This window comes from Mchenga conophoros, linkage group LG23 (assembly GCF_057382185.1).
Source record: "Mchenga conophoros isolate Kocher_MC1m ecotype Shallow Benthic linkage group LG23, M_conophoros_male_GT1.1, whole genome shotgun sequence".
In the NCBI taxonomy this organism is placed as follows: domain Eukaryota; kingdom Metazoa; phylum Chordata; class Actinopteri; order Cichliformes; family Cichlidae; genus Mchenga; species Mchenga conophoros.
In genome coordinates, this window is record NC_140547.1 from 51,538,599 (window position 1) to 51,562,967 (window position 24,369).

Consider the following 24,369-nt stretch of genomic DNA (forward strand, 5'->3'; position numbering starts at 1 on the left):
TCAAGCTGAACTGAAACTGTTCAGTTCTGGTATTTTATACTCCACCCTGTCATGCCCTTGTAGTCCATTTTTCAGAAGTTTGTTCCTATGAGCTTACTTGGTTGGCATGGTAGCTACGTACATCACTTAGCTGTAGCTACAGGCTACTAATAACTGTGTCATCATTTCAGCTAAACCTTTTGCCATCACTCAATTTTGTAACAACAGTTATTATAAAATAGGTATGTGTCAACCTGAAACTGAAAGCTTTATATCCATGCAACCAAAAAAGTCGACACAACTGCAAAGCAGAAGAAACGGCCCACCTTTAATTCTCCGTATACTGTTTCTCCTGAAGGATCATTTCATTCTCACTGACATAGAAGTTGCATTAGACAAAGACAGGCACAAATAGCTCTGAGTGGCGCACAACTGATTTCTCTAGGCACGGACCAACAGATACTGCAGGTCATCATGAGGCCATCCTCTGGGATCAGAGCTCATGGCTTCATAGCTCAACAAAACAGATGCTTAATGGTGTTGAACAGCGTGTCAGGAAGACAGTTAAAAGGTCAACGCGATGCCTGTAGTGAGACTGAGCGTCACACACAAGACAAAGGAGCAGATTATGGAAACAATAACAGGCATTTGAACTTTAGTGCTCTTTGTCACTGTACATTCATCCTGCAATTTGTTTGCATTGGTCTTTTGACAAAGTGATGCAACCGTTCAGATGTATTTATTTTGTAGCAAATCATAGCATAAATCATCTCAAGGCAGTTGACACAGTAAGGTCAAGACCCTTTTAACTCTTTTCCACATAAAGACAAACTCCCCTGTACCCTCAATGACAGTTGTGACCTCAGTATATATCAGTAAAGGTGTGGTTTAATGACCCTTAGTATAGTTTCTGGGTTTTGAAAAGGCCATGGGCAGACAATAACTTCTGATGCACACACAGTCATTTTGTTCCAGATGGTCAGTCACATTCGGTGACTCAGACAAAAAAACAAACAAACAAAAATAGTTATATTTATTTATATAGCACATTTAAAACAACAACTGTTGACCAAAGTGCTGTACATGTAAAATAAGATAAGACAGGCCTTCTTTAAACTGCAGCTCAATTCATGTTCAAGCCTTTCACCTCTATCTACCGAAACGCTGTCAAACCTAAAATGAGGACGTGGGCGCAGCGAGTGAAAGATTATCCAGGCAACTTATCAGCTACCTTGGCTTATCAACAACCTTAGGGTTGCCAACTGTCCTGTTTTAGCCGGGCCAATTCAATTCAATTCAATTCAATTTTATTTATATAGCGCCAAATCACAACATAAGTCGCCTCAAGGCGCTTCATAGATACAGAGAAAAACCCAACAATCATATGACCCCCTATGAGCAAGCACTTGGGGAAGGAAAACAGTGGGAAGGAAAAACTCCCTTTTAACAGGAAGAAACCTCCGGCAGAACCAGGCTCAGGGAGGGGCGGGGCCATCTGCTGCGACCGGTTGGGGTGAGAGAAGGAAGACAGGATAAAAGACATGCTGTGGAAGAGAGACAGAGGTTAATAACAGATATGATTTAATGCAGAGAGGTCTGTTAACACATAGTGAATGAGAAAGGTGACTGGAAAGGAAAAACTCAATGCATCATGGGAATCCCCCGGCAGCTTACGTCTATTGCAGCATAACTAAGGGAGGATTCAGGGTCACCTGGTCCAGCCCTAACTATATGCTTTAGCAAAAAGGAAAGTTTTAAGCCTAATTTTAAAAGTAGAGATAGTGTCTGTCTCCCGAATCCAAACTGGAAGCTGGTTCCACAGAAGAGGGGCCTGAAAACTGAAGGCTCTCCCTCCCATTCTACTTTTAAATACTCTAGGAACAACAAGTAGGCCTGCAGAGCGAGAGCGAAGTGCTCTAATAGGGTGATATGGTACTACAAGGTCATTAAGATAAGATGGGGCCTGATTATTTAAGACCTTGTATGTGAGGAGCAGGATTTTGAATTCAATTCTGGATTTAACAGGAAGCCAATGAAGGGAAGCCAAAACAGGAGAAATATGCTCTCTCTTTCTAGTCCCTGTCAGGACTCTTGCTGCAGCGTTTTGGATTAGCTGAAGGCTTTTCAGTGAGTTTTTAGGACTTCCTGATAATAATGAATTACAGTCGTCCAGCCTGGAAGTAATAAATGCATGAACTAGTTTTTCAGCGTCACTCTGAGACAGGATATTTCTAACTTTAGAGATGTTGCGCAAATGGAAGAACGCAGTCTTACATATTTGTTTAATATGTGCATTGAAGGACATGTCCTGGTCAAAAATGACTCCAAGGTTCCTCACAGCGTTACTGGAGGCCAAGGTAATGCCATCCAGAGTAAGAATCTGCTTAGATACCATATTTCTAGGCTTTTCAGGGCCGAGTACAATAACCTCAGTTTGATCTGAATTAAGAAGTAGAAAGTTAGCGGCCATCCAGGTCTTTATGTCTTTAAGACATTCCTGCAGTTTAACTCATTGGTGTGTGTTATCTGGCTTCATGGACAGATAGAGCTGGGCGTCATCTGCATAGCAGTGTAAATGTATGCTATGTCTTCTAATGATGCTGCCTAAGGGAAGCATGTATAATGTAAACAGAATTGGTCCTAGCACTGAACCCTGTGGAACTCCATAATTAACCTCAGTGTGTGAAGAGGACTCTCCATTTACATGCACAAACTGGAGTCTATTAGATAGATATGATACAAACCACTGCAGTGCAGTACCTGTAATACCTACAGCATGTTCTAATCGCTCTAATAGGATATTATGGTCGACAGTATCGAATGCTGCACTGAGGTCTAGCAGGACAAGCACAGAGATGAGTCCACTGTCAGAGGCCATAAGAAGATCATTTGTAACCTTCACTAAAGCTGTTTCTGTGCTGTGATGAGCTCTGAAACCTGACTGAAACTCTTCAAATAAACCATTCCTCTGCAGATGATCTGTTAGCTGTTTGACAACTACTCTTTCAAGGATTTTTGATATGAAAGGAAGGTTGGAGATTGGCCTATAATTAGCTAAGACTGCTGGGTCTAGAGATGCTTTTTGAGTAAAGGTTTAACTACAGCCAGCTTGAAGGCCTGTGGTACATAGCCAATCATTAGAGATAGGTTGATCATATTTAAGATCGAAGAATTAATTAATGGCAGGACTTCTTTGAGTAGTTTTGTAGGAATGGGGTCTAAAAGACACGTTGATGGTTTGGAGGAAGTAATTATTGAAGTTAACTCAGAAAGATCAATTGGAGAAAAAGAGTCTAACTTAACATCAATGGTACCAAGAGTAGCTGTAGATAATATTACATCTGTGGGATGATTACTGGTAATTTTTTCTCTAATGATAAAAATTTTATTTGTGAAGAAGTTCATGAAGTCATTACTAGTTAACGTTAAAGGGATGGTTGGCTCACAAGAGCTCTGACTTTTTGTCAGCCTGGCTACAGAGCTGAAGAGAAACCTGGGGTTGTTCTTATTTACTTCAATCAGTGACGAATAGTAAGATGTTCTGGCTTTGCGGAGGGCTTTCTTATAAAGCAGCAAACTATTTCTCCAGGCTAAATGATGATCCTCTAAATTTGTGACACGCCATTTCCTCTCCAGATTACGAGTCATCTGCTTTAGGGTACGTGTTTGAGAATTATACCACGGAGTCAGGTACTTCTGATTAGAGACCTTAGTTTTCACAGGAGCTACAGTATCCAGAGTCGTACGTAGTGAGGAGGTGAAATTATTAACAAGATAATCGACCTCTGTTGGAGTAGCGTTCAGATAGCTGCTCTGCTCTATGTTGGTACAGGGCATTGAAGATGATAACAGTGGGTGGATTATATTCTTAAACTTAGTTACAGCGCTTTCAGAAAGACATCTACTTTGATAAAGTCTACTCTCCACCGCTGTGTAATCAATAATTGTAAATGTAAATGTTATCAGGAAATGATCAGACAGGAGAGGGTTTTCAGGAAACACTGTTAAATGTTCAGTTTCTATGTGACGAGTGATGATTGATCACTTCCTACGTGGATACAGCTTAAATCTTAACAACTTGCATTTAAACTGTTGTGCAGCTATTCTAATGGCTCTGTTAGCTCACAACACAGAAGTGGTGTGTGCCAAATGCTAATTCCGAATTAACATGCTAATGGAAAGCAAGATGATGAATAAACACAAGATATAGCTGATATTTAGTATAACTAAAGTACAGTATAAATTAAAGAACACTGACCTGTCAATGATGCTGAATGAAAGTTATTACCGGTCAAAGGAGCTTGCAAAGAAAAGCGTCTGGACTTCTTTAAGTTGCTTGAAGACGTTTCACCTTCATCCGAGAAGCTTCTTCAGTTCTAAGGTCAAATGGTGGAGAGTCCCAGATATAAACCTAGTGGGAGTTTCCCCCCACAGAGGGACAAAGGACCCCTGATGATCCTCTAATCACATGAGCCAAGGTGTGAAAGCGGGTGTGGGTCCCAATCAGCCAGAGTTTCGGGTGTGTTCATTGTGAAACCTGGCCCCACCTTATCATGTGATTTCCTGAGGTCAGATGGCCCAGGATGTGAGTGGGCGTTAAGGCGTCTGGGAAGGATCTCAAAACTGGATTATAGATGGCAGACAGTTGGTGTCGTAAACCCCCGCCTCTGTTCAAAGATGGTTGCTCACAGTGGACATAGATGGCTTCTTTCACTCCTCTTTCAAACCATCTGTCCTCTCTGTCCAAAATGTGAACATTGGCATCCTCGAAAGAGTGTCCTTTATCCTTAAGTCGCAGATGGACTGCTGAGTCTTGTCCTGTGGAGGTGGCTCTTCTGTGTTGTGCCATGCGCTTGTGAAGTGGCTGTTTGGTCTCTCCGATGTAGAGGTCTGGGCATTCCTCGCTGCACTATACAGCATACACCACATTGTTAAGTCTGTGTTTTGGCTTAAAGAAGTCCAGACGCTTTTCTTTGCAAGCTCCTTTGACTACGATGACCTGGGTGACTGAGAACCTTCACAGACAGAAAGTTATTAACATTTCTCCTAATGGGGAAATTTAGAGTGAACTATCCAGCAGTTGTTGAGAAATTTCACAATCATCAAATTGCTCTCCTGATATTTAGACTGTAGTATTGATATTTTAACCTTTACTGGTGGTGATGAAAAACAAAGCTTGCTGAAGTCAATAGGAGTTATCCTCTGGGGATCATGAACATCTCTGGGAAAGTTCTTCTAATCCATCATGTAGTTGTACAAAGATTTCAGTCTTCTCCATAAATGTGGTTAAGTGTGCTTCCTGCTGCACTTACAGATGTGCACTCAGAAGAAGCGAAGCGTCTTGTGGGTGATTCACGCTAGACAACTTGCTTATTTATTTACACGCACTCTAACAGTGCACAAGATGATTCTTCCTCACAACAACAGGAAGCGTTCAATACACTGGCTGCATGTCATCAACAGTAGCCTTCGGCTGAGCTGGTCGTGGGAGCAGAAACGATTTTACTGATAGCACACTGAGAACTTTCATGTCATGGTTATCTCCTTGATTAGATTTTAAGTTTTGGCTGATGGGACATAGAGCCACAGCCACATGAGAAGTTTTCTAGGAACTGATAGGATCGCTAAAAGATCTCAATCACTGCAGCCTGCCGGCAGTGTTTCCCATCTCCATGGAAACAGCAGAGCCTGTATCACTCTGAGACGAGACTGCGCTGATAAAGAGGATGTGACCACCTCCAGAGTATCACGATGGTGTAGAAATATTTAGATTGAAGTCAGTTTGAAGCTGCTCATGGCTATCGTTGCAGAGGCGCTCATAGGCCCGGCGTTCTCCTTTTCTTCCTTCTTTTATTCAACATTAGCTGCACATCTGCTCCCATGAAGGAGCTGCAGTGTGCTCGTTACTGTAGTACGACCCAATTTGAGCGCCACTTTCCCTTCTGTGTCGTTCTAATGAGGGAAGACAGGCAGTCGACAGGCACTCATGCCTTTGCCTTTAATGGACTGAGAGAGTTGTGCAGGCAGATAAGAAAGTTTCTGCAGTGCTGCAGAAGCACAGAGGCTTTTTTTCAAGCTTAACAACTACTTTAAAATGACCTAGATGTTGGATATTTTCCAAAATCAGCTGTTGCATGGGTCACTTCTGAGCACGGGCTTCAAAAGTTTGCATTTTAAATATTTACTGGCGTCACTGACATTTCCCTGCATGCCCACAGAAACAAGCACACTGTTTAGGGTCCAAACTACAGTCCTAGTCTCACTCTGTTGTTAATCATTTCACAATAATACACAGAGGCACAGTTCTATACCTGACTGCCACCCCAAACACACAAACACAGTATGCATCCCTTTGATGAGTCAGTTCAGTACAAAGGAGCACGACTCTAAGGATGGCAACATGGCACAGTTGGTGCACCCTTTTCCTTTCATTTTAAATGAATTGCCATGTAATTTGGTACATGGCAATTCATCTGAAGAATATTCATTCTTCAGATCCTGCTGACTTTGGTAATCTTCCCAATTGGTTGTTTTAGTGAAATGTCTGAACAATGAATTCATGCTGTAGAACCACCAACAGATTTTAGCTGCATTTGTGAAGGTTTTGGCTCATTCTGTGACTCACACACTTAATAATGTTACACAATAATCTGTGAGGTGAAGTAAGAGAAGTTTGGAAGAACTCTGTCTTAAGAAATCCTGCTTGGAATTCCACCATAAAAAGAAACAGTTTTTTTGCGCCTTACTTGGTAGGAATTATGAGGACTCTGACTTTCTGACGTCTCTGGAACGCCAAACGGCATGTTGTGTGTGTATGCGTGTGTGTTTTTAACATCGTGCACATGTGCATGTGTGTGGCAGGGTGATCGTGAAGAGTGCCAGGAAGCACTGTATCTCATCTTGTGGACAAGTCCTTAATCTGTGTGACCCAGCAAGGGATTATGGGGGTTCTGAGAGAAAAATGGGACTTGAAGCTCACCCTTCCAGCCTGGTAACTGACAGTTTGAGTTTGTGTGACTCGGTCCTTTTGCATTTCTTCCCTCCTTTCTTCCATTTTTTTTGTCCCAACGCATGACTGTGTTTTGCTACAGATCAAATTAACTACAAAACAGAATTATACCATTTACTGATTATTCAATATCCTCATTGTATGAGCTCTCATTGTTCTATATGGACTACAGAACTGCATAGACTGTAGTGCTTGGCAACTAGTACAGCTAAGTGAAAAGGAATAATCCCCAGACTTAAACTGAAGTCATTTGGTTAATTTGACAGTGAATATAAATGGCCAACTTAAGCATAGCAGCCCAGTAATTTCACATTATGTGTCCGGAGGGAAATTTGTTTAGAAAAAAGCTTCATGTTGAGGTATTTGGATACATTTGCCAAGGTTGTTGCTGATCCTGTTTCTACTGACTTTAGTGGGAAATGCTTTGTTTTAACAAGATGATGACTTTAGCCTCAAACTATCAGTGCTTAGTGGGCAATAAATGCAAAAATTTATTTATAAATAATCACTTGATGGTCATTAAGGTGGATTTTTTTTTTTTTTTTTTTTTTGGCTACATTGTAAAAAGAAAGAAAGAAAATTTACTGGTAATTTTCAGCCAATACATGATCCGTTTTTTATGGAAGTTTGCGCAAAAATGGTAATTCAGCTCATTTCTTTCCTTTCATTTAAAATGTTTTTTGCTGATTTTTTTATTTTGTATTTCTGTGTCTAAATTCCCTTTTAAAGCTGTATCCATTCATTTTCTCTCACTTTTTAAGCAACAATGGCAAACATTTGCTGTTTCAGGTTCTCGAGCAGAACAGTTTCCTTCATGAAATTATAATGATTAACTTGTTAATTAAAAACTCCAGATGAATCATTATGGGAGCTATTCACAGCCTTTGTATCACTGTGGATTTTTATTTATTTATTTTTTTTTGTGGACCACACAAAGAAATAATTATGCTCTATGATAACTACATGTTTTCGTATGGCAGAAGCTCAACTAATCATCTGGCTCCGGTGCTGAAGTGTGCTGTCATTAAAGGGAATAATACTTCTTACCAAACTCCCTTGACTCCTACATGTTTTCGTGGTGTCTCGTTGGGTGGTCATTCATTTATGCAGCAGGCTCAGGTTTCCTCGTGGTGCTTAGAGCCATTCAAATGTCAAAAAGTCAGTGTGATTGGAGACCCTCTAGCATATGGTGCAGGGCAGGGTGTTAATTTCAACCCTCAGGGTGAATGGACCCACTAAATGTCATATATGTCACGTTAGCCATTCTGGCGTCTGATGTTTTGTTAGATGAAAACATCAGGGGCTGTTGGGGTGGGGTGGGGTGAGGGGGGATTTCCTAAACTGTTTTTGTGAGCTGAGCTTTGTCTAAAACAGGGACGCGTGGGCTCAAATTAAAATCTTATTTAAGAGGATTCGGGACAGATGGTGTCCCATTGTTTGGGGATGTGTTTATTATTAGAAAATGGGGTGAATGATGAAAACTGCACAACACACTCCCTCGACCCCCACTTTGCATAAACACCCCCACTTTGTAGGCATTTCTCTGGGATTCAAGGACCCACCTTGATCGGTTTTTCATTAGATTGTGGGAACAACTAATCAGCAGTGAAATGCAGAGGTGAACGTGTCGCTTTGTACCAGTTCGGAAGCTCTAATTGGTCAAAGATGGTTCGGTCAGAGCTCAAATGAGTTTAATTGAAGCTACTTAAACACAAGAGGAAAGCAAGAGATTGATTTTGAATGAAACATAACCATTATGCAACACACAACCAAGTGTGCTGGCTGTTAATGAGAGCTGGCTGGTTGCTCAGAAGTGTTAAAATAACTGATGTTCAATGTGAGAGAAAGCTGAAAATCAGTCACTACCCCCTTTTCCCAGCCTTCCTGCTCAGGTTCTTGCTCACTTTTATTTCACACAGTTACACTCTGTTACAGCATCTCCCTCTTTTCCCCTCTTCACTCCCTCCCTTCCTCTTTCTGCCTCTTTCCATCCTTTCCTTCCCTCCCTCATTCTCTGTTTCTCTCTTAGCTCACCAGATGGAGAGGGGGCGGTGTGTGTGTGTGTGTGTGTGTGTGTGTGTGTGTGTGTGTGTGTGTGTGTGTGGTTGTGGTTGCATGGTTACTCGTGAGTTTGCATATTGAAATCACCTGCACATTTTGTCCTTATCCAAGCAAACAATAAAACAAATCAAAATCACAGGAATCCACAGATGAAACAGTCTGACAAGATTTTATTATTATTATTAATTTTTTTTTGCAATAATATGTCACCAAAATATATTTAGAGAGTAATTTACATCATGAGGATGATTTTGGGCGCCAAAAAGGGAGTCGGCAGCCATTATTTTGGGGGCATTGTTCTGTAACACCGATGCGTGTGCATTTGCATTTCGAAACTGGATTGTTGATATAGACAGAGAGACGGTGGCGAGCTTAAACAGAGAGAAGGAGAGATAGCGGGAGAGAGAGAGGGAGGGTGTGTACGAGAGAGAGAGACGGAGAGAGAGAGAGCATCCAGTCACCAGGATAGGCTCCATCATCCACACACTGTAAGGTACAAGTGCAAGTAGCCTGCAAGGAGACTATATTCCCCTAAAATAATGGACGGGACAAAGCCTGCCATGGAGTCCAACGCAGAGGAGACTCAGGACGAGGGGCAGGAGAGCAAAGGTACGCTCAATCCGCAGCTGGCATTTGCGCGTTTTTGGCATTTTTTCCCCCTGTCTTTGGAGACATTTGCGTCTGCGCCAGCGCGAGCGGGTTTAACCTACTTGCAATGGCTTTCTCGCTTGCGCGCGACACAATAGCATGGCTTTTTTTGTTCTGCGGCCGCACACCTATTTGAGGGCGATTTGGCGACGTGGGAATATGGTGATCGAGATTATTTCGCGCGGTTTCGAGCGCAATTTAACGTCTTGGTTTGCGATTTCAAAGAATGTGTGTGCGTGGGGGGGGGGGGAGACGGATGCAGGAGGGAGACAATGAGGGGGTGGGCGGCTTGATGCGCTCGGGAAGGTTGCTCGTTGTGGTTTTATGGAGCATGCATTAATGCCAATTTGCTTTTGCGTTGCTGCACGATCGTGAGCTCATTCCTGCCTAATGAGCGGCTGATAACGGGGCCGCGCGCCGTGCACGGCTGCATTATTGTTTTCCGCCAGGTGGATCCTCCCGCCGCAGCCGCTTTGATTGTTATCGGCAGTCTCCATGAGGGCTGAACTGTCAGGAGCGCGATTAATCGAATATAGAAGAGATTCTTATTTGTTGTTGTTTTAAAAAAAATAATTAAAAAATCAGCTTTTATTAGACGAACCGGAGGCTACGAAACAATCAATGATCCTGTTGGCGCAAAAAGATGGTCGCGTCCATCATTTAGAACCCAGGCGCACTGGAAACAGAGCCTCTGTGTGATGCACGCATGCCGATTTGGACCCCTGCGCCATGCTCGTTTTTATATAATGCAATGAAAATGCAACAATGTATGTCACACCATCAGTGGTTAAAATACATTTAGACCTTTACATGCACATGGAATTAATTTACAGGCGCAAATGTGCAAACAGCCTGTCACCTGTCAAAGACAAGCAAGCAATTAGATATTTTTCCCCTCAAAATCGTGCTCAAACTGTTGCTCATACTGACTCTGTGTAGGCGTTTCTTTGTGCGTCGGAGGACTCGACATCCATACAGAGTGGATGTGACTGATTTGTTTTCGTTGTGGCCTGGTAGTAAAAATCACATCCTGCAGTTTGGGGGCAGCTGAAAACAGGCCCTGGTGATTATAGACTTACTAAAATGTGAATGTGCAGCACAAACAGTCTGAGGTGTAAGTCGTAATTTAGTCAGTGATGGGTGTTTTAAAGATAAACACCTTTTTTATGTTTACACCTGGGGAAGGGTTGTGTTTCAGCTGATCAGACATCCTGCCCTTAGGCCTCCTTAGAGAGGAGGATAGGTGACACCAAGTCAGAGTGCATACACCCGGAGGGCTTTGCACAGACACTCACCTCACAGCGCCATGCAGTGTCTTCTGCAGATTGCATTCACAGTTGTGTGTGAACCCATCTTAAAATGAAGTGTTTATGCTTGAAAACCGGCTAAAAATGACTAGATTGGAAGCAAATATTTACATTTGTACTTTTAGTATTAGATTGGATTCGGTAAGTTTGGAAGGAAATCTTTATTCCTAGTTGGAAATCAAACTAGAAGCACATTCTCTGTCAGTAAGTTTATGTGGTTTTGCTGGAACTCTATTTTATTCCTTGGTCCTGTCTCAGTGATATTGCTGGGTCACCGTTTGTCTGTGACGTAAAGTTCAAAAGCGTGGGGTGTCCCTCAACAGTAATGTTTCAAAAAGATATTACATCATCTTCTCCCAAGGCATCCTGTCACGCGCACGCCCATGTCCAATGAGAGCCTTTTGTGTGACTTCAGCTGAGAGAGTGGGCGAAGCCTCTTTAAAGGCCTCTAAAGATAGAGAGCCATATTTATAGCTATTGATAGATCCCTTGAATTCATTAATGACTATTTTCTGAATTAGCGACATTATAACACAGCTGCTTTCTCCCAGTTCTGCAGCCTCGCTGCTGTGCTCCAGGTGTGATGTTGCGCAACCAAGTCCACCTACACCAGTGGCCCAAAATAGACCAGATTGGAGGATGGCCTATTTGTTGGTGTAATCATTTTGTGTGTGCCTTTGACATCTGGAATGTGACCATAAGCTTGTAGCATCCCTTAAGAAGCTGAAGACTTAAAGTTGGGGCAACAAGGCGAGCGCTGTCGTGTAAGGCGCTTGTGTCCGTGTGTGCCAGCATTTCTGAATCAGGAAGCACATGTACGAAGTTTGGAGTAAACACTTAAACAATCCCAGATGCTTGGTGTCACAGTCGGAGGCTCAAGGCAGGATTTGTGCTTAAATTGTGATGCTTGAGTTCCTATTTCTGCAGCGGATTCTTCGTGTTTAGTTTTAAACGACTGATTAAAGAACTGCTTATGTCAGCTGATTGCGGTTACATCCATTGTGGCACCGTGGGTAACAGGAAATTGTAGCAAGAGCAACAGAAAGTAGAGTTTCTTCTCTTTGTAGAGGCTTACACTTTTTTCATTGTAACATCCACTCAATGTCATGGACACATTTCGTGAAAATCTAAATGAATGCTAAGTGCTACCTAATAGAATACACCGCAAAAGCAATGGGGGCCTCCACCCCAATGGAGACAGCCACCTCCCGCCAAATAGCTTGAACAGCATCTTTGTGATAGTTCTTATTATAGCAGGCGTTTCCACCTGTACATAAAAGACAGATTTACGAAGTGTCTTAAACCTGCATTCTCTCTAACGGCCAGCAGAGGGCAGCTCTGATGGAATTCCAATTGTATAAAAGGCAAAAGGGAAACTGCCGTTTGTTGCCTTGATCTGTGACCTCAGGAAATTTTTTTCTCATGAGTTTATGGGCTCAAGCACTAATTTAAAGTTTTATTGAATACAGCACAATGCTCATTTTTTAAATTAGCCCCTTATTTCTGTCCAAAGAGATGACCAAGAAGGATATGTTTGAGTGGGTTCTACATTGTGACTGACAAGTTACTATTGAATGAGCACACAGCATCCTTCTGAGCCTGAGTTAAACCCACCCATTTCTCATCCGTTCCAAAACTATGCTAACCAAAGTCCATCTTTTATATACAGTATGTATGTCTTTAGGATCATTTCTGCGACAAACAGAGAAAAAGTGAAAACATTACAATTTAAAAATCTGTCCATAATGTAAATATTTTGAGTTTCATGCTCAAAAGTTCTGTACTTAAGAGGATGTGTAGTTAGATATAATTTTTTTAACTTTCTTGCCAAAGTCAAGTCTGTCAGTTAGCGTTTAGCATGAAGACAGGAAGCAGTGAAGCAGCTGGCTTTCATGGTGTGTCTAGCTTTGGTTATTCTTAGAATATTATAAGTGAACTGAGTCATAAGTATGATATTTTAGCACATACTTTGGATTATTTCTCTTCACATTACTTGCTTCCATTAGCTACATGTTCCCTTAGCTTCAGCTCCATTAGCCAATCATGGCAAACAGAGTCTTGTTCTTAATTGAACCTTCATTGTGTCTGTCTGCAGGGTCTCTGTGTGACATTTCGCTGAGAGTAATTACAAACTGGAAAATGAACACAGAACACAGACGTGGTTTATAATCAGGGGGTGGGTGGCGGGTGGTGTTTGGGTGGGTTCGGATTGATCCTTTTGCTTGATTGCTTCCTATAATCTCTAATCTGTGCGTGTGCGTTTGTGCGTTGAGGTGCTCTGAGCTCAGATAACAAGACATCATCTGTGCTCTCTGAGGTGCAATTATATCAGATTTCATTAGGCTGAGACAGTTTGATTAGCGAAAGCAAGCATCTCTTTTTTAAAAACATTTTTTTACCTTTAATGTGACTCCCTGAAGCGGCTTTAAGCGCTTGAAAGTGCCCCTGAGCGCATTTCAACTTGCTGCTTCTGTCCTGCCCTTTGTTGTAAATGCTTGGCCTGTTCACACACACACACACACACACACACACACACACACACACCGTCCTTCCCTCTCCTGCTTGTGTGTGCGTGCAGGCCTGCTCTTACATAACCCAGTGCCGGCTCGCCGTCTTTGGTTATGATGTTCAGATCAGAACCGTAAGAGATTACATCATTGTCTGGAAGGATACAGGTTTAGTCGAATTTTCTGCATGGAAGGGCAGAGCTGCTGCTGCAGCTTCTGAAGCACAAAGCGAGTTCCTCTTAATCAGGCTTTGTTTTTTATTTTTTTTTGCTTTCTGCTGTCTTACCCGCATCTGCATTTAAAAATTCTGAATCTTACAAGACTCTCGCGCTAAAGCAGACTGAAGGGTCTGCATGTCTTTGTGAATTTCAAAACGCTCCTTTTCTTGCCTAGAATCCAGGCCAGCGAGAATCTCTCCAGATTTGACAGCTCATTTTAGGAAAAAATAAAATTTATTTTAAATCAAATCAATTCACTTCAATCCTTTCACTCTTATTTTGAAAGTTCTGTTTCCGCTAAACAACCAGTCCTGGCCCTTCCTGTCACATGTTTCCTAGAGAATCTCTCGCCCCATGGTCGACAGACTCCAGAGCAACCTTAACTAGTTTTCTTTCTGCTCTAGGAGTCTTCTTTGAGCTGAAAAGTCAGTCTAAGCAGGCCCTGCTGCAGGTAGAGAGCTGCTTTGCTGCACTAAGCTCATCCAGGATGCAGTAAGAACTGGTTTCTAAGACCATCGACCGGGCATCCAATCAGAGACTGTGTGATACTGCAAATTTTTTGTATGGATCCGGCACCAAGTAAAGGCAGTGCCAGTAATGCCAATTTGCTCATTTTTAACACATTTTTACATCACAAAAGTAACAATCTGAAAATGTGCTTCAGTTTTATTCATAAAGTGACAGCAAGGTTGCACAAAGAGGAAAATAACCACTGTGAGGTGTGATGACATCCTGGCCTTATACGTGTATATATTTGGGGGGGGCAGACAGGGGTCACTGGAGAAAAAAAGCTTCAGTGCTACAGTCCAGCTGAGCCCAGGCTGACACCTTGAATTTAAAGGCCAACCTCTGTTTGATGATCCTCAATCAGGTGAGGCGGCGGTGAGGAGCCGGGCGGGGCTGTTCTCCCTGCTGACATTTGGTTTGTGCTTCTCGTGAATATCGGGGTAGTTTCTCTCCCCAGCTGTCTTTACTACATCTCGATCAAGCTATTCTTTAATGTCATATTAAAAAGTTTGGGCTCCTCTCTTGACCTCTCATTTTTTATTTGTGTGTGGATGTAAAGCACCAACAGAGGATTTATTTGCCAAGTAAATATACGTCCAATGGAGATTTTTGCTCCTTTTTTGAAGGAGCATGCCGCCTGTGTTCAGTCTTTTTCTGGCTTGTAATCCACTTTACAGACCAAATCAAAGCTCTGCTGCCACACACACACACACACACACCCACACATACACATAAATCTTAAGAAGCTTCCTCTCCACACTTGTGAAGGAGTAAGATTTACCAGAAAGCCACTCATTATTCAGCGCTTATATTTGTCTTCAGGGCAGGAAACTGGTAAATTCATCACTCGGCCTACACGCATTTATCTTCAGCGGCTTTGTGGAGCATCCCAATATTTTTCTCTCTTGCAAAGTAGAAATTAGATAAAGTTCAGGTCACGATATACCAAAGTTACATTGATATGAATATTTTTTGAGACGTGTTGGTGTAAGCCATGCTTACAGGTGCTGCTTCCTTTATCGGTGCTTTGACACAGTGTTTCAGTCACCATTAAACTGGGAGCTGACACCTAACAGTCCAGCCAAATGCAAACCTCGCTCTTTCTCTCACACACCCACGTCTACTCGAATGCACAGACTCGCCTGAGCTGGAATCGGTCTCCTACTCGACTTTGTTACAAACAGCCTCCTCTCACTAAGGCTTTTACTCCCTTCACTTGCTTTTTATGGCAGACAAAAAAGAAAAAAGCTCCCACACATCAACTATATGTAGTTATGTCCTTGTGAACTTTTAATCTGTTTGTTCATCAATGCCAAAAATATTATATGAACCTGTAACACCAACTGCATCATATTTAATATGAATTTTTGAGACCTCTACATCATCAGTATGACTTTATTTTTTTATAACCAGACACATTTAGAGCCACTGAAGTAGCAAAAATTATACTAATTCAAACTTGTACATGCAAGTTGGCAGTTAATGTCTTTTATTTTAAATTTGTCAGAAAGTTCAGTTTATTTCATAGTTCAGGCTTTACAGGGTTAAAACAAGGACAAGTTACATTAATAGTGATTCAAGGCTTTATTTATTTATATAGATAAGCATCAAAGACAAATAAGAAAAACTTAAGAAGTATAGTTTGTCTTTTAAAAAGTGAAATCTTATTTGCTAGTGCCTTAAACCTTAATTCTTTCTAATGGCCAGCAGGGGGCGACTCCTCTGGTTGCAAAAAGAATAGAAGTGCATGGGAAGATGACTCTTTTTCCCACTTGATTTAATGTCACAGCAGGAATGTTCCTTATGGGGTTATGGTCTCTATCACCAGTTTAAACTCTGTATTTGGCGACACATGAAAATATGGTCCCATTTTAGTCAAATAGACAATATCGCAGCATTTGCTTTCAGATCGGGCTACCGTGTGATTCTCTGTCACAGAAGCGTCCTGTGTGCTTCGTTTCTCAGTCAGATCCTCTCAAGATAGTCAAAGATGCCAAAGTTGAGGCTTCAAAATATCCATAAATGGATGATTTTACATGCATTTTTATGTAGCTGGTGATTTGCTGTGCTATCAGGTCAATGTTGCATGCAAGGAATCAGCAAAACTAAAGGAAAATCTTTTTTTTTCTGTGCAAAACACAAACTACACTTGTGATTCTGTCTTTACATGCTTTAAAAATCCCTCTGACAAATCTGACCCCACGTGCTCTGGCATCTTCACTGTTCCCACCGATTAATTTGTCATTAATTTTTTTTCTGCTTCTCTCCTCTGCTTCTTCTGTCTCCTCTCTTCTCCTCTTTGTCTTGTCCTTTTCCCTTTCTCTCATTCCCACATTTACACTAATGCGCACACACCCTTCGCCTATCCTCCTCCCGCCCCGGAGGTGTGTGAGGTTGTGGGAGCATGTGAAAGCCGTCACACAGAGAGAGGCTCATGTGTTCCTCATTTGAAGCCATTTGCCCAAAGCATGCTGTCAGCCTCCATCTGGATATGTGTGTGTGTGTGTCTGTGTGTGCGCTTGTATTTGTTTACGTGTCAATGACCAGGAGTGGTTGAGGGGAATGTCTGTGTCAGTGCTTTGCTTGCACTAAAGGAAAAGCTCTATTTTTGGACACACATGTGGGCGAGACCGTGTGGTGCACCATTGTGCTCTTACTCTCGGTCCCTGCACTGTGGTCACATTTTTTTTATTTGGCTCTGATCTCTGTGTGTACACACAAAACAAGGACTATGTCGTGTTAGAGTGCCTTGCTATTTATTGTCTGCATGAAAGCGCGCTGCACTGAGGAAACTCCCTTTAAAAGAGCCTTTTGTTTCTCACCTTAAAAGGAATCTTTGTATTCGCTGCGTCACAAAGGAGTTTTAAAAAGAAAGCATGGTGTTTTACAACATGTCAACAGAGTTTTGATATTGTTAGTTTAATTTCACTTGGTTTCTGGAGTGGGTTAACTCATTTCAGCTTAGTTTTTATTGTGTGACTTACAGTGGCAGGTCCAGTCTTTTTAATTATTAAAATATGGACATCAGGTGATTTAGGAGATTTTTCTACATCAGCGTGTAAATTTGCCCAAAATGACTAAACTAAACTTGAGAATGTGCCATAATTTCATTCAGCTAATCATATGACAGCAAGTTAATGCATTCAGAAACAGTTAACATGACTATGAAGTTAGCACTTGGGGGAAGGTGATTTATGTGGCTTTGAGCGTGGTTGGTGCCAGACAGGCTGGTCTGAGTATTTCAGAAACTGCTGATCTGGTGAGATTTTCCCACAAAACCTCTCTGGGGTTTATGGCCAGAAAAAATATCCAGTGAGCAGCAGGTGTCTGGATGAAAATGTCTTGTTGATGCCAGAGGTCAGAGGGCAATGGCCAGACTGCTTCAAGCTGATTGGAAGGCAACAGGTAACTCAAATAGCCACTTGTTACAACCAAGGCATGCAGAAGAGCATGCTGGGTGTCACTCCTAAAAACAGATGTTTGGAAAAATGTTGGCTGGTCTGATGACTTTCAAATTTTGCTGCAGCATTCAGATGGTAGGATCAGAATTTGGCATAAACAAGCATGGAGCCGTCCTCCCATGTGTGTCATAAAATTGGTCATCAGACAGTTTGTCTGCAACTATTCTGTAAACTGGTCTTTTAAGTAAATGCCATGTTTGCTTCCTAAAATGGATCTTGGGAGTCACAGTTAAATTTCTTGCCCCAAAAACCTGTACGGAAAACCCTAAAATTCATTATCATCATCATCATGGTTGCACTGGTTTTGTTGTTCCGACTGCATCTTGAATATTATGTTTTTCATGGTGATGTTTGACAGTATACATCCTACCATTCTTAGCTTTTCTTCTTACTCTAAAGTACGCTACCTACCTCGCATTAAATACCTTGTTATCCCCCAGAACTTCCCTGGATGAGGTCCTACTAGGGCCAGTTCTTCCACAAACACCAGTTCAGTTCAATTTTAGTTAACCAGCACCAAATCAGAACAACAGTTGCTTCAAGGCGCTTTATATTTTAAAGTAAAGATCCTACAATAATAGATAGAAAACCCCAACAATCACACGACCCTCTATGAGCAAACACTTGAAGCAGTGAGTGGCAGCCAGCTGGTACAATTGGTCTGAGATGAGGGGTCAAAACACAGACTGTGAAAGAGAACCACAGATTAATTATAATGAATGAATGAATGCGAAGTGGTGTGTAAATATTAGTGAAGGTGCAGGCCTTTCTAAGACAGCTAGCTACTTCCTACTGTGGAAGATGGACCTCTTAGCTCGCATTAGCCTCACAATCATGCCAACATTAACCAACATTATCCGCTAATTCTAACATTCTGAGGACTAAATTAAAAACAAAATTACACCCAAACTGCTGATGTCTATAACTGTGTTGCCCTAGCAAGAAGCAACAGATTGCTAGAATTTGGAAACACATACCCCTGCTAGTGCAAAAAAACTGTAATCTGAACACATCACCCTCCAACGCTGCATCTATGTTTGAATCCCAGACTGCAGTGAGTGTATGACTAGCAGCAAGTGGCAGGTTGGCGCAGCATGTCTTGTTCCTGAGTGATGCCAACCTCCTCTGGCCCCCGTCCATCACCCACTGATGTCCAATCTGCTTCTCTCATCCATACCTAATAAAATTCCTGACGCCGATTAGCGCTTGTGATCATTAGCCACAGCTGACATCAACAAGTGACTCGCCGGAGTTACGTGTAGGTCATTCTGTGGCTCGATTTCAGGCAAGAGTCTCAGTCCTGCTTTTTTATGTACGATTCATCTCGTAGCCTTTTCTTTTTATATGTATAAGAGATGTAACTATGTGAAGTCAGCCACCGCAGAACGTGCTTTTGTGTTATACTAAATGAGACTTGTAGCTCATGTTTTAAAGTTCATGCTCAGTGGTGCTTTTGTGCCACACACACAGACTTAACGTGCAGAGTCCCTGAGGCGGCTGAAAGTGAATCTCCATGATCACATCGAGTTGGAGGAGAGGCGAATGGGCCAGGGGAGGGCCACTGACTTCTTTGACGTCTCAGGGAAAGTGACATTAGCCAAGTTGGTTGCGTAACCGCTGAGCCATTCACTCCAATGGCACCGCACTTCTGGCCAGAGGGGCCATTTTACATTTTGGTGGAACAAGACTCAAAGTAATAGCTTTGACTGCGCTCCACTGAGCCAGCAGACGGTGGCTCAGGACAGGTGACCCTGCCTCTGCATACGAGACGATAGGAGACAATGGAGAGCGGTTTAAGTAGTTTTCACACAGGGTATGAGGTCAGTGAACTATCTGCCATCAGGCTTTAAATCGTGTCACTGCACGCTTAAGGCAGGTGCTTTTAAATGAACTCCTTTAGTGCTGTGCATGTTAATTGCACTCGCCTCATTATGCCAAATAGCCCCAGAGGAATACAGTGTTCTTTCATCATATTGTGCGATGAAACGCTCCAAATGACGTGACTGCCTGAAGATAAATCAGGGGTCCTAAACTTCATGCTGCTCATTATTTTTGTCCCCTTTTTGGAAGCGTCAGTGTCAACAGTGGTGGTTTGGATGCAAACTGGCAACAAGCTGATTTTGACAGTTTGTGTGTTTTGCTCTACATCTGTGTGAGCATCCGCTCTCATGTGCGCCCCATCTGTGTAGGCATTTCTGTAGAATTTATTTTAACATGGGTAAGTGTGTTTGCTATGTGTGTCTTGGGACTTGCTTCTCCCTCTCTCTCCCAGCTGGCAGCGTTTAGCTCAGATTGACTGCTGAAAGAGAGAGAGAGCTTTGCAGGGGAATGAACACGGCACAGATCAGCAGGATAAAAAAGTATTGATCACGCAGCGGAGTGCCGAGAACGGGATTTGAGCGTCGCACGTTCCATAAAGCTCAGTTACGCCAGGGCAGATGCTGACCCTGTGGCCCTTCGTAATTCTGCAAAATCAGCCAAGGGTTTCTCACAAACACAAGATTTGGGTCAGTTATGTACCGTGGGAAATAAAACAGCAAAAAAAAACCCCAGCATGTCCTTTTAATCAGCTACAAGCTGGTATATTCCTCAGAACAGAAATCAAAAGATCAGAAACTATCTCCAACATCAGGAACTTATCATTCCTTTGAACTAAATGCAAATGCTTGTGAGGAGTCCACACTTTCCACATATTAAAGTTCATGTCCTTCTCAGTTGAACGTACTCAGACATCTTCTGGGTAAGTCCATTAACGCACAATGATTAAGCCAGTTGCATATTTTGTTTTTCTGCAAACATGACCTGATGTGACCAAGTCATCGGGATGCTGAAAAGAAAAAAACAAAAATGAAAGATGTCTAATAGTTGCTCTACCACACACAGGTGATATGTAACTTCTTGCTAATTTAAGACGAAACCCCTCATCAGAAAAGCCCTATCCATCCATTTTCCAGTTCAGAGCTGCAGGGGAGCTGGAGTCCACCCCAGCTGTCAAGGGGTGGAAAGACGGGTTGCCAGTCTGACAGACATTTATGCTCACCCAATTTAGAAACACCACTTGACCCACACATGTTTTTGGACTGTGGGAGGAAGCTAGAGGATTTGTGCCCACAAAAGCACAGAGAGAACATGCAACCTCAACACGGAAAGCCCAGCCTGGGGTTGAAACCAGGACCTGTTTGCTTTGGCAGTGGCTCTAACCACCACACACTTAAACTCTGTTGCACTGACAGGATGGTACATTTGTCAAGGTTCTGACACTGATTTGTTCACGGAAACAAATGTTTTCTTTTGAGCAATAAGTGAAACTTTTTGAGTGAATTACAGGCTTTTTGCGGGCAAACCATTATGTGCTGCTTTGTTTCTTATTGTTCTGAAAAGCGACCGAAAACAACTTCAAAGTGTCGTTTGACAGATGGAGGCAAAATGAGGAGAAAATCGAAAGAAAATAAAACAAAATGAGTATTCTCGTGTTGTTTCTTTGCACAGAACGGTCTGCAGAAGACGCATCTGACGAATCATGCAGATACAGCAACTGTGCATGTGCTAATAACCTGCCAGATAATCCGTGAGATAATTATTTTTTTATTACAGAGATGAGAGAATGCAGATAGTCCTGTTTATAGTATATTAGTCAAATTTGATTAAAATTAATTGCAGTGAGTAATTGTTTTGGCTTCTATTTGCATCTACGCCACAGTATACTGATTATCTTTAGATTCAGGACCACGACAGCTTATCATCTGCTGTCTTTTTGATCAGTCCAGTTGCTAAAAGTGCAAGAAATATACCCTAAATTCTGCTTTTTAACATTTTTATCTGCATAACCACTTAAATGGCTTCAGACAAAATGCATATGGCCCACACCGAGCACTGTGCTTGATTCAATCACAGGTAGACACTGAAAGGACTGACATTGCTGCTGTTGTGTAGACAGATCCTTTGTAGAAAACTGTCTGGGCTCCAGGAATTTCTCACGGTAATTTTTTTCTAACATTGTATAGTCAGAATTATTAAAATGTTTACCCAGAACATTACTGGCACATCACAATGGTTGCAACCAATCAGCGTTTGCAACTTTGTGCCAATGTGCATAATCTGGCCTAGCTGTTGGCTTCCTTACAACCAGGCTGATTATCCAACTGTTCATGTTTCTTTTTTGTTGCGGTGATGTAGCCGTGTTCCCAGATTTAGTGAATAATGTTGGTGGAAAAAACTGGTTAAAGAAAATACTGAGAAAAAGCAAATTGAACTTCGTAATGCTGCGCTTTTGATGTTCTCTTTTGCAGTTTTGAAGAAGCTCTGAAGAACATTTTATCCCTCTCCACAAAGTGGAACAATGGAAATCTCCCAAGCTGTAGTTTGTGCGTGGCTGTGCCGGGAGTCTGCAGCCATTGAGCAGATGGGGCTTTTTTTTTATTTCCACCAGAGGAGGCGCAGTCATCCATCCCCCCCTCCCATCTCTTTTTTCTTCCTTCACTTTCCCACACCTTTCCCACTCTCTTCTCTCTTGTGGGAAACTACCCATAATGCACTGTGAGGAAATTGCCCCATAATGAATACAACACTTCTAAATTTGAATGGAGCCTCAGGCAGTGGCCAGATCGGCCGCTGAAATATTCACAAAGCTTTAATAACGCTGTTATTCCTGGCAGATGCACTGTGCGCACTCACAGTTGGCGATAATCATGCTGTGCCACTAGGTTTATGGCAAATCATTAACTATCAGGACAGTGGGACACCTTTACTCTCAGTTTATATTTAAATCTGATTTATAGAAGCACAGAAATCGATGTAGCCGACTGAGAAAACAATGATATATTGACCTCAGTTATTTTTCCCTTCATACCTACTTAGATGTCTGTTATTAAAACCAAATGCTACAAAATGTGACAAAGTTTATAATGCGAAGTGTATTCGAGGGATTATTTCATAGCAAACGCTCTTCATTTTGTGTCGTGGGTGTCAGGTGATTGACAGGAAGCGGAGCGTAATCACAAAAGATGTCAGCAATCTGTGACAGCTTCTGTCTCCAACCACATCCATTGCGTGCCAGGCCTCATTTATCCAGTCAAAGAGCCTCAAAGGCTCTCTTGTCCAATAAGACTTGGGTTTGAATTTGATGAAAAAAATAAGGCTTTGGTTCTAAAACAAGGCTAACTGTTCAGAAAACCTGAAATGAGGATGAAGAAATGCCACTGTTGTTAAATATTTAAGGCCTCAGCCACACGGGCCTAGCGACCAGCTGGTGAAACCCTCATAACCTGTGGTTCCTTGGGGAAAACGTGTACTCTTGGTGTATTACCAGTTGGCAACTCTTTGCTGGTTATTGTTGGTGCTGCACCAGAAACCTCCTGTTGATTGCTGTGTTAGCTGCAGTTGATGGTGGTAGGTGTGCCCCACTTTGGACTGTATGCCACTTTTAAAATATTTGCATTGCTTTACACTGACAGTAGGCAAATGGTGGGTAGTGGAAGTTTTTACATCACCAGCTTTCAAGCTTTTCGTGATGATAGAGGCACTTTTACCTCACAAGTATCCGATTTAAGGATGTGCTGAAATAGTGAAATAGTTCGAATGAATCCACATTAATGTCCCGCTGTAACACAAACAGATGTAGCAGCTGACTGTCAACTCCCATGATTTGTTGGAGAAAAGGCGCTGTTTTGGTCAGAGACATCTTTGGAGAACATAATGGCTTCAGTTTCCCTTCATAAGAGACTGCAAAACTGTGAAAATGTTCAAAATCTTAAAATACTCTTTAAGGCTGCACATCTACTGCTGCAGCTCGTGCTTTTCTAAACTGGGGGCTTGCCAGCTTTCACTCACTGTCATTAATACACATGAAGACGAGCATCTCACGTACGTCCACTTCAGAAAACTAAGCTTTAACTAGTTCCTGGTGAAGCATCTGTTAGCTGAATTTCCTGCATCACTTAATGAAAGGTGTAACTTCAGACCATGAAAGCTTATCATGGTCAGTAGTTATAATAGTTACAAGTTATAACATGTGTGAGTGGGGCACGATACTTCCACATCAGCAGTCTATGTGGCTTTTTGTGGCATGTACTAACAGTATACTATTCTTACTTGCAATTTCTGTTTGACCCAGTTCCCAAAAAGCGACTTTAGAGTAAACCAGATTGCCTTCCCTCCGTATTTCCTGTGTTATAGCTTCAGTTGCTTTAACGTCCTGCAGCTGGTTGTTATTTTTGTTTTGACTTCCATTAAGCACCGATCTCTGGGTTTTGATTCAGGCTACATCACTCTGAGTGTACGTGTGAGAAGAGCGCAGCGGCTGCTAAGGACTACGCTACCGCTGAACTGGGTCGCGGGTAACACGTTGCTATGGCAACTGCCATTTGCGGCCCTGGGGCCAAGAACTGCTTTTCACTTACTCTTTCTCATTCTTCTCTCTGTTGTTTCTCTCTCGCGTTCCCTTTCTTCACCTCCTTCTCTCTTTCCTTTTTCTTACTCATCCCTTTGTTCCTCTGCTTGCTTTTATCCATCTTGTTGCCACTCTTCATCTCCATTCACCCTTTTCCTTTTTTTTCTGAAACTCCTGACTTTATGCTGCCTTCAACTCTTTTATTCTATCCCTGTGTCTTTAGCCTTCGCTCTGTGCAGAAAGCAAAAAGAGCAGGCGTCTGTTATCATCCTTTCTCTTAACTC

General features: G+C 42.2%; 1 protein-coding gene across 2 annotated transcripts in view; it reads left to right on the forward strand.

Moving 5' to 3' along the window:
* The window catches only part of LOC146548292 (neuronal membrane glycoprotein M6-b-like), a 50,877-nt gene that overhangs the window by 11,944 nt on the left and 14,564 nt on the right, over positions 1-24,369 (forward strand). Inside the window, exon 1 of one of the 2 annotated variants that reach the window (XM_085264067.1) lies at positions 9,481-9,658. The exons of the other annotated variant lie outside the window; for it this stretch is intronic. Within the exon in view, the coding sequence (XP_085120193.1) occupies positions 9,589-9,658 (70 nt within the window). The 5' untranslated portion in view covers positions 9,481-9,588. Of the gene's footprint in view, positions 1-9,480; positions 9,659-24,369 lie in introns of those variants that run through there. 2 annotated transcript variants of the gene reach the window in all.